Below are 14,667 nucleotides of genomic sequence, written 5' to 3'. Positions count from 1 at the left end.
CAAATGAGATCATAATTTTCACTTCTCATTTTAAATTATTTTTATTGCTTTAAATGACTTTAAATCTCATTTAAGTGTTATTAAAAAGTATTACTTTTTAAAAAATTAAAAATAGTCTAAAAAAAACCTTAAAATGTCTAAAAATAGTAACTTTATGCTAAGAATGAAACTAAATGAGATCAAATGAGATCACTTTCTTATTTTTTTCAAGTCATGGTTTCATTTTAAGATCTGATATATAGTTACTTTATCTGTTTTTTTAATAGCCAGTCCCAGCAGGATTCACATCAAGAAATGTATAGAATCAGATTAAATGAAATCAAATGTGAAATTCATAGTCCCGGCGGCCAGTCTAATTCTTCCATTATACTCATATGCAAGCGGAGCTTATGATGAGTCCTTGCGTGATGTTAAATAGAGGCCAAGTGTTGATTATACAGGAGGAAATACAGGTGTTGAGACCATGCCAAGATAACAAGAACATAGAAAATACAAAGAAGTGATAATTAAATACATGCGATAATAACTTCCCAGCCCAGGAACATAGAGTAATTTTATTGAAGCGATTTGTACACCTCTGTATTTATTAGAAACCTGAGGTGCTTGAGTTCCGGATTTAATGTATTCTCTACGGGTTGATTTCTTTCTGTTGATTCTTCCATACAAGGTGGTATATGTAGACTGGCCGCCGGGACCATGAATTTCACATTTAGTCTCATTTGGTCTGGTTCTATACATTTCTTGGTGTGAATCCCGCTGGGACTGACTATTAAAAAAATAGATAAAGTGACTATATATCAGATCTTAAAATGAAATCATGACTTGAAAAAAATGAGAAAGTGATCTCATTTAATTTCATTTAGTCTCATTCTTAGCATAAAGTTACTATTTTTAGACATTTTAAGGTTTTTTTTAGACTATTTTTAATTTTTTAAAAAGTAATGCTTTTTGATAATGCTCAAATAAGATTTAAAGTCATTTAAAGTAATAAAAATAATTTAAAATGAGAAGTGAAAATCATAGTCTCATTTGAAAAATGTGACAAGAGTAGACAGTAAGTCTCACTGAGACAGTATGAGACTACTATCTAATGTTAAAAGTGTGTAATGGGATCAGTCAAATTGGTAATGAGACTATCAAAAAATCTGGTCCTGGTCTCAGACACAGTCACACAGTCAGTCTAGGTATATGAGACTTTGAATTCTTATAACAGAGACATGATTTTTAATTTTTAATTGCTTTTGTACATGTCAACAGCTCTTTACAACTGCTTCTCAGTGTAATTAGAAGATTTAGACATGATTATAATTAATGATGATTATTTGAAGATGAAGAATGAAGATATTGAAAATATTTTCTTTACAGTGTGATTTTCTGTACACTGTAGTGCACTCACTACAGAGAGTGAGTAAGCATGGCATGGTTAAACAGTTATATTTCAGAATCTAAAAATAATATTCATAGTTTATTATTGTTTTCATTTTCAATCATCTTTTCTTTTTTCTTTTTGATTTTTCATTTTGATTTTTTAATGATATTCATAAAAATAATTGTTTTTTTGATTTTTTTGATTTTGATTTTTTTCTCAAACTTAGTGTCTATAAGTGGAATTAAGTAATTAACTACAGTAGAAAAACACAAAAAAAAAAAAAAAAAAAAAAAAAAAAAAAAAAAAACTCATTTGACTCAAATGTCGCTATAGGCTGCTGTAACTACTGCCCGAAGGACAAAGTGGCACAAACCTTCTTGTGAGCTACCAATAAGTTTGGGTCACCACTTGTGGCCCTCCACTATCAGCGACCTGAGGCTTAAATTATTCCGCAACTGTTAACCGGGATAAAACAACAGACGACTCACGACGGATAGCCTATGGATGGCACGAAAGGACATCATTCATCATCAGCCAAAGCAAAATCTGGATACTGAAGGAATGGTCGCGATGCTCAACCAGATCTGTTGGAGAGGGGATCAAGCGCGTTTGTTAGGCTTTCCCCAGAGGCAGCCATTGCTTGTCTCCAGGTAATTCGCGAACTTTAAATGTTAATGCCATACTACAAGTCAATATCAAGACAGCTTCCCGAGGTTTCATTCTCTGGAGATGCGAAGAGTGAGGGATGGGTCCACCCCCTCTGAGGAGAGGGGTTGTCCTCTGAAGTCTGGGGCAAGATTGCAGAAGACGTGATGATCGTGGGGAAATGTCAAGCGTTGAGAGAGAAAATACCCACCCTGCCGCAGATTCCTCCCCCCCATTAGCAAAAACAGAGAACTGAACACAATCCATGCACAGACATGAGGAACGATTCATTCATCAGTATCAACTTCGGAATCGATATTGGAGTGCCCTGGGGATAGCCGACACGCGATCAGCCTCAAGTTCCCCAGGTGCAACTACTTAGCATGATTGACCTTACAGCTCCAAACTCCAAATCATCACCTTGTTGCGTTGAAGAAGACTGAGAACTTAGAACAAAATGACATTTTAATTTGAGACTAAATTGTTTTAGCTGTCAGACTTGTCAGTAGAGTCACCGGTTGGTTGGATTGAACAGGCCAATCCAATCCAATTCCATGTATCCAGATGAAATCATGGTGATTGGCCATTTGTCCGTAGGTTATGACTCTACCTGCGCACCCATACAATGAGACAACATACTATGCCATTCACCTTTGTTGTAGGTTGTAACCAGCTCCTCACCTACTTCCCTCCTCATTGTTGACAACTTCCAGAGATCAGGGCCCGTCCTCTTACACTGTCAACTTGGACAGATTAATTTATTTCTTGTACATTATTCCTACAAAGCTTCTTGACACAATGGCGGCCAACCCCTTAGCCCATTCTGACTTAGTCCCCAGTACAATTTGCCTGGTTGATGTTGCAGGAGACGCTCAGAACGAACAGTATGACCAAGATGGGAAAGACATCATGTTCATCCCTAGACCAAGTTCGGACCCAGAAGATCCATTAAACTGGAGCCGGAAATGGAAATTCACGCAAATCGCAATGGTTTACATACATACCCTCAGGGTCGGCATTCCGACAACGGTGCAGTACAGCGTGCTCACTGATATCACATGGTATACCGGAATTTCGACGGGAGAGCTTCTCACTGGAACTGGACTTATGTTCCTGTTTTTAGGATGGGGGTGTTTGATCTGGCAACCACTGGCCCTCACTTATGGCCGCTGAGGTGTTTACATCTTGTCTTCCTTACTCCGTGTACCGGTTATGGCTTGGACTGCATACTCAAACGCCGGAAGCGCATGGTATTCCCATTGAATCCTTCTGGGAGCTTTCGCTGCACCTCTAGAGTCCCTGTCAGAGATATCTGTTCCAGATATTTTTTGCCCATGAGCGTGGCCAGTGGCTGTCGACATATGTCCTATTCCTATGTGGTTCTAATTTCATCGCGCGACTAAAATTCCACTACCACTCAATCTGGTGACGAGAAGGCTGGTGCCGATTTCAATATTTTAAAATGATGTATTGTCCTCTCTAATTATGTTACATTTCCCGTGCATGGGCTGGTCTGGGTTCCTTTATGGTATTAGCCTCTCGTGGTATAATGTGATGAATGGTATTGCATCTCCCATTCTTTCCTGAATGGGATTGAACAGCCAGCTCTGCAGCCTGTATGGCTCTGATTAATCTGATAATGGTGATAGGGGTGATACAGGGTGGAACGGGGTGGTGGTGGTAGAGGGGGTAGAGGGGGTAGAGGGGGCTGCGCAAGCAGCAAAGCGAGCGTAAGCGAGCGTTTGATGCTTGTAATTAATTAGAATGAAAGATATTTCTGCTTGCAGACAAACTTTCATATAAATTTCTATTGATGAGTGGCTATAAGTGGAATTAAGTAATTACAAGCAGAAAAACATGAAAAAAGCCATTTGACTCAAATGTCACTATAGACTGCCGTAATCAGCCTTTGGGAAGCTTTGACAGGTGTTAGCGTTAGCTGCGGGCGATTGGCCCTGGACGGTTAACTAGTTCCCGTTAGCTAGCTTGGTGAGGGCCCAAGAGCACCAAGTGGCTCGATTCCCTGCTTGATTTCTCATATCGGCATCGAAGGGAGATATTGAGAGCAGGGGTGTGTACAAGGATTACATAGCCCTGCAATGGCTCTCTCCAGTCAGAAAGAAGAATGTACTCCGTATTTGCTAGGTTTATCAACATTTCCGATCAGGAAGCAAATTAACACATTCTTCGTCATACCTATCAATACGCGTAGTAAAGACGCACGCGCAGTAAAGTGCTCTGAAAGTATTATGCCAATTTCTTTTTGTTTTTTTTTTTCTTTTTTGTTTTGCAACCTAGTAACTACAGTTAGCTGTCCAATTAGAGATATTAATAAATCCTTTATGAACCTACGCTAGTATGACCATCAATTTTCGGTCTCTTCATTCTTATTATCCTCGTACGCGCTATTCTTTATTATTCTCTATCAAGATGGACCTCCTTGCTGCTCTTGAACCTCCAATTGCACCTTCTCAAGAGCCTCCTGCTACACCTCCAAAGCAATTAACTCACAATCAATGTTGAGATATTCTTCTTCTTCACATTCTTGGTTGGACTTGTGATAAGATCTCCAATCACCTTGAAATTACCTATTGAGTGGTTCAATACCGATGCAATCTGAGTACGACTACTTCTCAGAAGCATACTAGCTACCCTATTCTCTGGATTTGGACCCAATTGAAACTATGGAATCATATGAAGCTGTGGATGCAGGGGAACCATCAGGATGAGGAGAATCTGTCTTATGATGCACTTCAAGGAGTGGTTAGAGCTGCCTGGGATGCTATAAGAGAGGAGCAGCTATGAGAGCTTTAGCAGAGATGCCAGCTCTCTATCAGGAAGTTATACAGGCAGGTGGTGGCTATACTAGATATTAATATGATTATCGATTCCTCTACAGATTATTCTATAATAATGAGAACTCGCTCAACGCGAGAATGCCATGTATACCCCCCAGAATGATGGTTAGAATGCCACTAAAATGTTAGGGTGGAACTACCGAAAATACCGGGGCACACCGTAGTATTGATACTCGGGCGCCCTCCACTAATTTTGCAGATACCGTCCAATGCCCAGCAGAGCCTGGGGCTTCGGTCGTGAATAACGGGACGGCTTCTAAAAGATTTGCACAGTAGAAGTAACCGCTGGTTAGGAGAGCTGGGGGGGTGGTGATACTTTTTTCCTTGTAGAGAGACGAAGATACCACCACGAGACCTTCAGGCCGACTGGGAACTTTACAATCATCTCGCATTGTCAGCCTAGCTATTTACCTTGTCATTTTTGAAAATAGGCAACGAAGGGGCACTGCTGTACGCAGTGTAGTTCGTGTGCATGCGAGATGTTGTATGGTAGAGGGCCAATGGTGATGGAGACGGAGAGGAGTTATCCAGTGGCCAGTGCCCAGACACAGCAAGCATGCCATGGAAGTTTGGCAAGTTAACGAAGAACGAAACAAGGACGAGAATATAATAATGCATAGAGTGCTGTACTTCGGCAAAACCATACCTTGTCCTGGGCGAAATATATGGTATTTCTAGCCCACCAGAATACGACTTTGTCTATTGCTGCGAAGACGGTCATCTGAATGAATTTTTAATTGCTGGCACTTGCTGTGATCAGAGATATCCATATGGATATCCCTCACTGTGTGTTTCTGCCGAGGAAGCATCATTCCTTGTTGTTTGTGCGGAGAAACCAAGCAGGCATCGATTTATGTATGGTTCTCGTATCGAGTGCTTCAGGGGTAGCATTCATGGTTGTTTCTCGTAGTTTTAATAATATCGATAGCACGCCTCCTGGAGAGAAAGGCGTTTACAAGTGCAAGGTAAAACCCTGCCAGTCGGGATTTATTGAGAGGGTTTGCAACCATAAAGTGTGCGAATATGGCTAGAAGAATCAAGACCCTAGCTCGTCAATATCGTCACAGATTCCCCGAGTGATGAAGTTGGGTCGGCGATGTGAATAACAAGAAGCTAAGTGCAGTAGTGGCGAATGGGATTGCATTGGTTGTTGGTTCTAGGATGTTAACACTCCTCAGTCTCCTCACCCTCCAACGTCCAGCATTACTGGTGGTCAGAAAATCATCCGTGATTCAGGCGATGGCGTCCGCACCCTGCAATGCACAACCAACTTCCAAGACGCTTGCGCACAGTTTCACACTGCTGCCTGCCGTGATTCGACAGGTCGGAAAAGACCTCCGCCAGTGACCAAAAGACACCTTTGCCAATCACCTCTCCAGAGACGGACTCAAGTCCTCCATCTCCAGATCACCTACAAGGTGTCAGCAATCGGATCCAGATTTTGTCGATTTTTATCGATTTTATCCGCAATTCGGACACTATACAAATCACCGACAAGGCTCCGTGGGCGGGGGTGGAAAAGTTTGATATGGTGTGTCGGTGGTTCGTCTCGATGAGGGGCAGCCAGGTAGCTCTCCTCATCAATGTCAATGGAGTTTTTTCTTTCACGGACCAAGTTGCCGGAGCACGTATCACGGCCAACAGCGGCCGCAGCAAGCCACAATTGGCGGTAAGGCCTGTCGTGGGGAACGGATACTGCTAGATCGGCGTCACTCCCTGCAAGCACTCGAATCAGAGCTTTCAACCAAAATTTCCACGTCGATGACGATTTATGGGCTGCCTTTCCATTCGACGGATTAGAGAACCTCTTCATCTTGATTCCAGTATTCGACTTGCAGCAGCAGACGCATACAGGAGGCGCAAACAGTCCTTTTTTGGCGCATCTTGTATGACAACATTTGTACTTTTGTACTCCTTCGGGTTTCCTAGATGCTTACCTTCTCCCACCTCACAAAGGAGCTCCGATCCGACTCAACATCGGTCGTTTTAATTTGCCCTTTTCCTATCACCAATCGTTTGAACAATCGCGAGGCGTCTATAGTCACGGCAGCTTCTATCAAATATCTCTGTGGAGATGCTCCCCCTGCATATTCTGCCTTACTCTTGCAAAATATCTTGAAATTCCTACCTGCTTGCGGCATCCAACTGCCTCAGTAGAGGACGAAAAGGTACCTGGTATAGCAGGCCGTCTTTGTTTACAAATCGCCGGTCGTTTGCTGCTCTACAAGACTCGGTTGATGTGAATTCCTTTGGGCCCGGTCCGCATGAGATCTTTCGTACTGCATTTTACGATCTTGATTGAGCACATTACACAACCATGCTGCTGCTGTCTTCCCTGATCTTGTCGTTTCTCTTCGCTCGCAAAGGTGCCGGATTGCAAGTCACAGAGGGTTCTCCGTGTGAATCGACCTGTCGCAGAACATCCACCAACACGACCGATGCTGTAGTTTGTCTAGATCATCAGTACAACTCCCCGCCAGGAACTTATTTCGAAGAGTGCGTGAAATGCGAATTACGAAGCACCTACTTCCGTTCACGTTCCTTCGAAACCCACGACACGGACGTTAATTGGGGACTATGTATGTCCAAGTCACCCTTATTAACGACTGGAATACGGTTATCGCTGACATATTTACAGACAACCTTCGCTATGCGCTCTCAACTTGTGTGTTTGATTTTCCAGTGGAAAAGCCAGATTCCATGTCAAGCCCGTGCCGGGTGACATGCGACCAACTTGGGGAAGCCATAAAGTTCCATCTGCTTTCCCCAACACCGGAGAACATGCTTGATTTCTGCGGAATGGGGGTCTTCGACGACGGCGTCATCACCCAATGTGCTGCCTGTTACAACTTGACAGAGACCGAGAAATATTTGGGCAACTGTATGGCTCCATCCCACTTTATGAATATCTAAAATAGATGACATTTTACTGACAAGTAGGAAACAACCAGTTGTTGAAGCGATCCGAGAAGGTTGCCACGCAAACCTACCCAACGGCGTACCTTTTATGCTCGATCCGAACAAGGTCTTCGATACAGAGCCTCTCCCAGCAAACACTAACATCCCCCAGATCACGGACGGAGAAACAGACAAAAAGAACATGAAAAACCTCATCCTCGTCATTGTCTTACCTATCATAGGATTCCTCCTATTACTGGCATGCGCATGCGGCGCGTGTATATTCTGTGTCCACCGTCGCCGACGCAAAGCAAAGAGAAAGAACCAGCCGACATATCTGCATGAGCGATGGAACGACACGGGCATAATGTCACCAGTGCGCAATCATCTGCGAAGAAGCTGGGGAGAGCCATCCCCTTACCAACCCGAATTCACTGGACCGTGCGCAGATTATCCTAACCAAGCCTATCCAAACACCGCTGCCGAGGCCCCGCAAGACGTCAAGTATCCGCCAGAGACATATGCGATGGAATCGACCTCGCAGCAATATGCAACAGTGTCACCCAAGTCAGACATGTCGACGCCCAAATTATTCCCGCCCCCTCCGCCTCGCAAATCAATGAATGACTGATTTGCCATCAAGGAAGAAAGAAGAAAAAGAAAAAGAATATAAAACTGATGAAGAATAACTATCTTGTTTTTCATCCGGCGTTTTTGGTATAGTGGGTGTAAGAAGGGCGAGCATTGTTCCCCTCCCGATCGCCCAGGCAGGCGAATTGCTTTCCTGATGGCTCTCCAAATATCCTCCCAATCATTGCCTGGACGTTTCCAGCTTTATTTTCCCTTGGTGTTATCGGTCTTTCTAGTCTTACTGTTTATGTGCCCCCAATGCTGCTTATCTCGAACAGACATCTGCTGGCTGGCTCTTCTTTCTTCATATCAATGGAAGGTCCTCCGTCTAGTCTGAGTTTTATACCCCAACTGCTGTATACTTGCAGTCTATTTTACCTTTATTTCCCTACAATTGCGAACCGTTTTTATATTCATATTCCCCTATCCGCCTCCGTAATCCGACCCTTTTATCCCTTTCGTATCTATCTTCGCAATCTGTTGATTCAGCCTTACGGATCGAATCCCAGCCAGCTCTCGATTCTTACACTATATCCGTTAGGGGCAACTACAGCTTGTGCCTAAGTACATATGGATGTTGTGTAGCTGGTTCGACTATCACACAATAACATATGATGTTATGGAATTCAAATATGTTTTATCTGCTATTTGCAATATGTATTTACAAATGATGCCAGGTTTTCTGACCTTCTTCTCTCTTCACAAACTCGCTTATTACCGAATCAGAAATGATCTAGAGGATGGAATGCCACGGAAATAGATCCTAAGCTACGTAGAGTGAGCAAATTAATTTCTATCTACAGGGACATTCCTCTGGATTCAAGGGTAGATATGGATAATTCAGGCGGAGGTCGGGCGCTTATTTCGACTTACCGCACGCACACTAGCTTAATCTTCAGGCGCGCGTTGATCAAGCAATTCAGCCTCCTCATATCATATTTGTATACTCCGTACAACGTCTGGTTTGAAGAAATAAAAGGAAACGTGTTCAATGCAAAACCTGGGGTTACACTAAAAAAATATCGGCAGAGATAAATATGACCTTTTGGGGAGTTGTGGTGAGCGCGGGATATTTTTATCATTCGGTAACCATGGGGAGCTTTGGGCCGAGTAGTGATCTAACTACCACTTAACCAACGAGTTATCTGAACACCCACGTATAACACACACCGTCCTCGCAATCTATATCGCTCCTGACAACTCCCTCAATATACAGCCGCAAGCTAAATCAACCTCCAAGAAAAGAGCAGTGGCCCATCTCAAATCATGGCATCCATATCTCCCGAGCAACTAAAAGTGCTCGAACAAACCCGCCAGCGCCTAGTCCAACTAACCCAGTCCCTCGCCTCGCTCATCAACAATATAAACCAAAGCGATCCCCTCCCCTCCTGGTAAGCATGTGCCGGCCAGTCATAATTATTTGTTTGGAAGAACTAACAACATCCCCCCTCCACCATTCACCGTCCAGGTCCTCCCTCCAATCGCAGGCTACTATCATCTCCAACAACCTCCTCAACGTCTCTGAACAACTCACAGACCACCATGACCTGCTCTCATCCCTCGTCGCATACCCTACCCCTCAATTCCCCGGCCGGACCGAAGCTGCCATGCTTTCACAACTGCTACGCACCAAACTCGAGCCGCGCGTGGAGGATTGGGTCTCCCAGGGCCTCTCCATGGGCAACGCGGACGCGACTAGACGTAGGACGGGATTGACAGCGGAGCAGCTGGCAGAGCTGTGGCAATGGGCCCCTGTCGAGGCGAATATGGAGGCTAGAAAGCGGAATTGGGGAGGTGATTATACGCGGGAGGAAAAAGAGATGGGCGTTAAGAATGTTGTGACGGGGTTGAAGAGGAGGCTGAATGAGGAGGATAGTGGGAGTGAGAGTGGGAGTGGAGACGAGGACGAGGGGGGGAAAGGAGAGGAGGGAGGAGGGGATGGGAGTGGGATGCAGGTTGTGGGAGTGCATAGGAGAGCTGGGGCCGGCGGAGTGCAGTTTGATATTTCGAGCGGGGGAGGACAGGTACCGCCTGTACCGATGTCGCCTGCACTACCGTTGCAAGATGTGTTTAGGTTCATGATGACAGGGGCGTCCCCGAAGGGTCGTTGATATGGTGGTTGCAAAAGAGAAGTAAATATGCAGTTTTCTGGATATTTCCGTTCTGGCGGAATCATGGACATGGGAATTTGGTTTATTAAACAACGCACTTCAGATATCGGAAATGTACAGTGCCTGCTACATGCAGAGGCGCTCGTCATCTACGACTTTATTGGACGCATTTACGGCATTATATATACTACGGATAAATTCGCTTGGTAAAACATAGCCCTCTAGAGCCGCTTATTTAACTTGTTTGGTATTAATTTGATATTAAGATTATAGAAAATTATCATGCCATTCTCAAAGGAATGAGATGGACATGGTGTGAGAAAATTATATCCCGAATAGAAAGAAGCGTAGCAAAGTTCAGATACGAAAAAAAAAAAAATAAATAAGAATTTCGTAACAAATTTATCCCCTCCGCCTCGTTGTTGGGCCCTTTCCAGAAGGACTTGGAGAGACGCTAGAACTTTTTGCAACAGGGATCTGCACTTCTGTCATGCGCTGAGGCTTCCTGGCCTGCAGTTTCTTCGCTGGAGTGGTAGCTGGCACGTTCCAGTAGTACAGCATCTGTAAGCCCAGGATCAGATTAAGGGAAAATCCAGCCACGAAGCCGTAGAGGAGCAGCTTATCGTCCACTTCCTGCATTGTGGTGAAGATGCGCATCATGGAGCCCAGGAGATAATTGAATACCTAAACCAGAAAAATATATTAATGATGACATAATTCTGAAAGGATGGTAAATATGAACATAGGACGAAAAGAGATCCATGAAAAGTAAGAAGCGGGGTATGGTTCACATACCGCGAAGGCGCTCAATTGCCCTGTGCCCCCTTCGTTCCACACAGTCAGAATCTGCGGCACTTTGCTCGCGATCCCCATTACTCCCGCGCCAGCCTGCAAATAACCCATTGTCGCCTGGTCTACAAGTGCGTCGCCACTGAACAAAAGCGCATAGACAATGCCTGCAACGGCCGCAACAAAAGCGCCAGCAGCCGGTGCTTGGCCAGAAAACACAAGCACTAGGACGCCAACTACAACATCCTGTGCGGCAATGAGCGCAGACTCGCCATACGTGCTGAAAGGGAATTTCTGACGCGCATTGTATGCGAGGGTAATCAGAAGGCTCGTAGTCTCGAGCGCGTAGGAGGTAAACGATACACCCGCGGAGGAGCGGGAGGAGAGAAGCTTCAAGATCTGTGGAACCTTGACGATTGCACTGAAAGTGACGATTGCCACGCCAAGGACCTTGGAAATTGCTAGAGGAAAACAGGCTGGGTCTGCCGTCACGTCGAGGGAGCGGATGAGGGTTGAATGGCAATGTTCGCCGAGAAGAGAGAATAGAGCATCATCGACAGGTTCGGGAAGGGCGGAGGTGATGGATTTAAGGTACGGATGTAACGGGTTGAGTAGGTTGGTCTGGAGAATTTGCTGGAAAGACTCCATGGCTGTCCCTCGAGTTGGTTGATGGTCGGAAAGCCGTTCTTATTGTTGGAGTTGATGTTTTCGTTGCAGCATCGATTGTTTATGTCCGAGATTTGGCCCAGAGATGCAACAATAATCAAAGGTTGTGGTTAATTACCAGATGTGGTTAGACCACAACCGAATGGATTTCTAATTCCCAACTATATGCCGAGAAGGGATAGTTAAAACTATGGCCAGTAGCTAAAAATGCTTAGGAGCATATATTTTATATTTTTAATCTAATCTTATTGCCCATTTTATTCTCGCGCATCTACGTGATGCTATATCTACTCCGTTATCTACTCCGTCGAACGGGGACAAGCATGTTGGAGCTACTACACAAGCCCTAACCCACGTGACTCACACACATATATTTAGCTTCCACTATTAGTTAGAAGATAACAACAACAAACCACGTTCAACCTCTCTCACAAAGCAATCAAGTCACGTGGATGCTGACTCATCTCACTTGCTGGCTGGATCCAGACCCCAAACCAAGAATTCTACAACAACGACTGCACTTCGGATAGAACATTTCCCCATGCGGATGGCGAGGTCTCTGTTGGCTCAGGCTGCCGATTAAGTGCAACCTGAATTGGTTATGGCCTCACCGCTGTTATTTGTCCGCCCCGGCGTGGCTTCGGACGCTGCCGCGCTCTGCTCCCGTTGCTTCGCTCACCTAGCGCTGCCGCCAGGGGGGTGCTGGCGGAGAGGCTTCACTGCGAGTAGGATCTTGCAAAATGGGGAATCTCGAGCTTCGACAATGCCCAGGATGCTGAGGAAAGCGTACTTCTCTTCCAGTAGGCTACCGGTTAGCCCTTTGTCGAGAAATGACGCGGTCGAGTGGTTGGGAAGAGGGTCACCGCATGTTAATCGATCGCCTCTCTTCCACTCCGCAGCACCTTCAGTTGATGCTCAAACGCCAACTGTGTCCCCAGTTGGGACAAGTAGCAATCAATCACCTCCTGGTTCCCCCGAGGAACTTCCCCATCGAAGACGACAACGCTTAAAGGCTGAACGTGAAGCTAAAACCCCTAACTACGATATCCGCCCCGATGCCTCCTCCCGCCTGTCTACTTTATCATCCTCTCTCCCAAAAACTTCGCTGCGGGGGACAATAGCAGCGTTCCTCGCTCTTACGAAACCAAACTTATCCTTCCTCGTTGTTCTTACCGCTACCACTGCCTACGGCCTCTACCCTATCCCAACACTCCTTGCCCTAGACCCTTCAGTAACACCTCTCCCGGCACTCTCCACTACTACTCTGACCTTATTCTACCTTACAATCGGTACATTCCTCGCATCCGGAAGCGCCAACACCCTAAACATGTTCTTTGAGCCACAGCATGACGCACGCATGTCACGTACTCGAAACAGACCACTCGTTCGCAAACTCCTCTCCCCAAGAGCAGCCCTTATATTTGCCGCCGTCACCGGCACTGTGGGTGTCACTGCCCTATACATGGGCACAAATCCAACTGTCGCCGCACTAGGTGCTTTCAATCTTTTCCTATATGCATTTGTCTACACTCCCCTCAAACGTATTTCCGTTATAAACACCTGGGTTGGAGCAATCGTTGGTGGAATCCCGCCTCTAATGGGCTGGGCCGCTGCTGCCGGCCAAACTGCTACAACGGGACATGACGGCTGGTGCGATCTCCTCTTCGGCCCTGACAGCCCTGGAGGCTGGCTCATGGCCGCAATATTATTCGCATGGCAGTTCCCGCACTTCAATTCCCTCTCCCACACTATCCGTGAGGAATACAGAAATGCGGGCTATAAAATGCTCGCGTGGACGAATCCCGCGCGCAATGGCCGTGTCGCACTTCGTTACTCGATCCTCATGTTCCCACTTTGCGCTGGACTGTGGTGGTTCGGAGTGGTTGATAAAGGCTTCCTAGTCGGGGGAACACTAGTCAATTGCTGGCTAGCCAAGGAAGCGTATCGATTCTGGAAACTTCAGGGAGCAGCTGGTAGCTCCAGAGGATTGTTCTGGGCTAGTGTGTGGCATCTGCCACTCCTGATGGTGGGGACGCTGGTCACTAAGAAGGGCATTTGGGATGGGGTCTGGAGTCATATTTTTGGCGAGGAAGATGAGGAGGACGAGGAGTATGAAGAGGACGAGATGAAAGAGGAGACTCGCAAAGTACTCGCAGACGCACTCTTGCCCACAGAACCCATAGCGTGACGAGGTTTATTTTCTCAGTCTAGGGAAATCTGGGAAAGACACCAATCTTCACTTATGTATTATGTATATACCATACCATCTTGACTTTGCTGCGCATTTCTTTAATCGGCAGGGGATTTCTCCACTGGGTTTAACTGAAAGGAGGCTTCCAAATGTGTAGATATATTAAAGAGCCGCTCACTTGATCTACAGGCGAAGCCGTCACACTATTTCCTCTCAATTGAGTGCAGGATTCTGTACAGAGCATAGTTATGCCGGCCCACCCCACCCACTATCCCCAATAGTGAGTGATAAATCATGATTCACCACTACACAAAATATCACTACTGTGCTAATTATCATGTTTTTCTTCATCATCTATCTCGAGATAATTGAAAGATCTCAAGAGATTGAAGAATATATAGTAGCTGTTATAGAATTCAATGAAAAATTCTCTGTGTAATATCAGATATTAACTAAGACTGTAGACTGTGCAGACTGATACTTGCAGTCATCAATCTATGTGATCAGTAA

At 45.4% G+C, this 14,667-nt stretch overlaps 6 protein-coding genes across 6 annotated transcripts; 4 read left to right on the top strand and 2 right to left on the bottom strand.

Annotated features, from left to right (window-relative positions):
* Positions 1-1,855: 1,855 nt before the first annotated feature.
* Positions 1,856-3,707, top strand: BDCG_03097 (MFS transporter). The gene has a single exon (XM_045418693.1). The coding sequence runs from the start codon at positions 2,813-2,815 to the stop codon at positions 3,185-3,187; it is 375 nt and encodes a 124-aa protein (XP_045275207.1). The 5' UTR covers positions 1,856-2,812; the 3' UTR covers positions 3,188-3,707.
* A 1,942-nt stretch (positions 3,708-5,649) lies between these two features.
* BDCG_03096 (uncharacterized protein) lies at positions 5,650-6,685 on the bottom strand (the record flags this gene model as incomplete). The annotated part of the gene is made up of 1 exon (XM_045418692.1): positions 5,650-6,685. One exon carries the CDS (start codon positions 6,683-6,685, stop codon positions 6,284-6,286), a length of 402 nt encoding a protein of 133 aa, XP_045275206.1. The 3' UTR covers positions 5,650-6,283.
* A 504-nt stretch (positions 6,686-7,189) lies between these two features.
* Positions 7,190-8,401, top strand: BDCG_03095 (uncharacterized protein; the record flags this gene model as incomplete). Its single annotated transcript, XM_045418691.1, has 3 exons — positions 7,190-7,451; positions 7,511-7,753; positions 7,824-8,401. The coding sequence occupies 3 exons, from the start codon at positions 7,190-7,192 to the stop codon at positions 8,399-8,401; spliced, it is 1,083 nt and encodes a 360-aa protein (XP_045275205.1).
* A 1,265-nt stretch (positions 8,402-9,666) lies between these two features.
* BDCG_03094 (RNA polymerase II mediator complex component Med8) lies at positions 9,667-10,511 on the top strand (the record flags this gene model as incomplete). Its single annotated transcript, XM_045418690.1, has 2 exons — positions 9,667-9,791; positions 9,869-10,511. The coding sequence occupies 2 exons, from the start codon at positions 9,667-9,669 to the stop codon at positions 10,509-10,511; spliced, it is 768 nt and encodes a 255-aa protein (XP_045275204.1).
* Positions 10,512-10,665: 154 nt separating this feature from the next.
* On the bottom strand, positions 10,666-12,220 carry BDCG_03093 (mannose-P-dolichol utilization defect 1). The gene is made up of 2 exons (XM_045418689.1): positions 11,307-12,220; positions 10,666-11,195 (listed from the first exon to the last, which is right to left on the bottom strand). The coding sequence occupies exons 1-2, from the start codon at positions 11,946-11,948 to the stop codon at positions 10,914-10,916; spliced, it is 924 nt and encodes a 307-aa protein (XP_045275203.1). The 5' UTR covers positions 11,949-12,220; the 3' UTR covers positions 10,666-10,913.
* A 241-nt stretch (positions 12,221-12,461) lies between these two features.
* BDCG_03092 (protoheme IX farnesyltransferase) lies at positions 12,462-14,610 on the top strand. The gene has a single exon (XM_045418688.1). It carries the CDS (start codon positions 12,568-12,570, stop codon positions 14,152-14,154), a length of 1,587 nt encoding a protein of 528 aa, XP_045275202.1. The 5' UTR covers positions 12,462-12,567; the 3' UTR covers positions 14,155-14,610.
* The last annotated feature ends 57 nt before the right edge of the window (positions 14,611-14,667 follow it).

This window comes from Blastomyces dermatitidis (assembly GCF_000003525.1).
Source record: "Blastomyces dermatitidis ER-3 genomic scaffold supercont1.3, whole genome shotgun sequence".
NCBI lineage: Eukaryota > Fungi > Ascomycota > Eurotiomycetes > Onygenales > Ajellomycetaceae > Blastomyces > Blastomyces dermatitidis.
This window is presented reverse-complemented; position numbering and strand designations above follow the sequence as displayed.

Excerpts from the sequence above, each read along its gene's own strand:
- BDCG_03093 (XM_045418689.1), bottom strand. The coding sequence starts at position 11,948 with ATGGAGTCTTTCCAGCAAATTCTCCAGACCAACCTACTCAACCCGTTA. Across the intron at positions 11,196-11,306 it reads GGCAATTGAGCGCCTTCGCG|GTATTCAATTATCTCCTGGG; the intron begins GTATGTGAACCA and ends TTTCTGGTTTAG.
- BDCG_03092 (XM_045418688.1), top strand. The coding sequence starts at position 12,568 with ATGGCCTCACCGCTGTTATTTGTCCGCCCCGGCGTGGCTTCGGACGCT.
- BDCG_03097 (XM_045418693.1), top strand. The coding sequence starts at position 2,813 with ATGGCGGCCAACCCCTTAGCCCATTCTGACTTAGTCCCCAGTACAATT.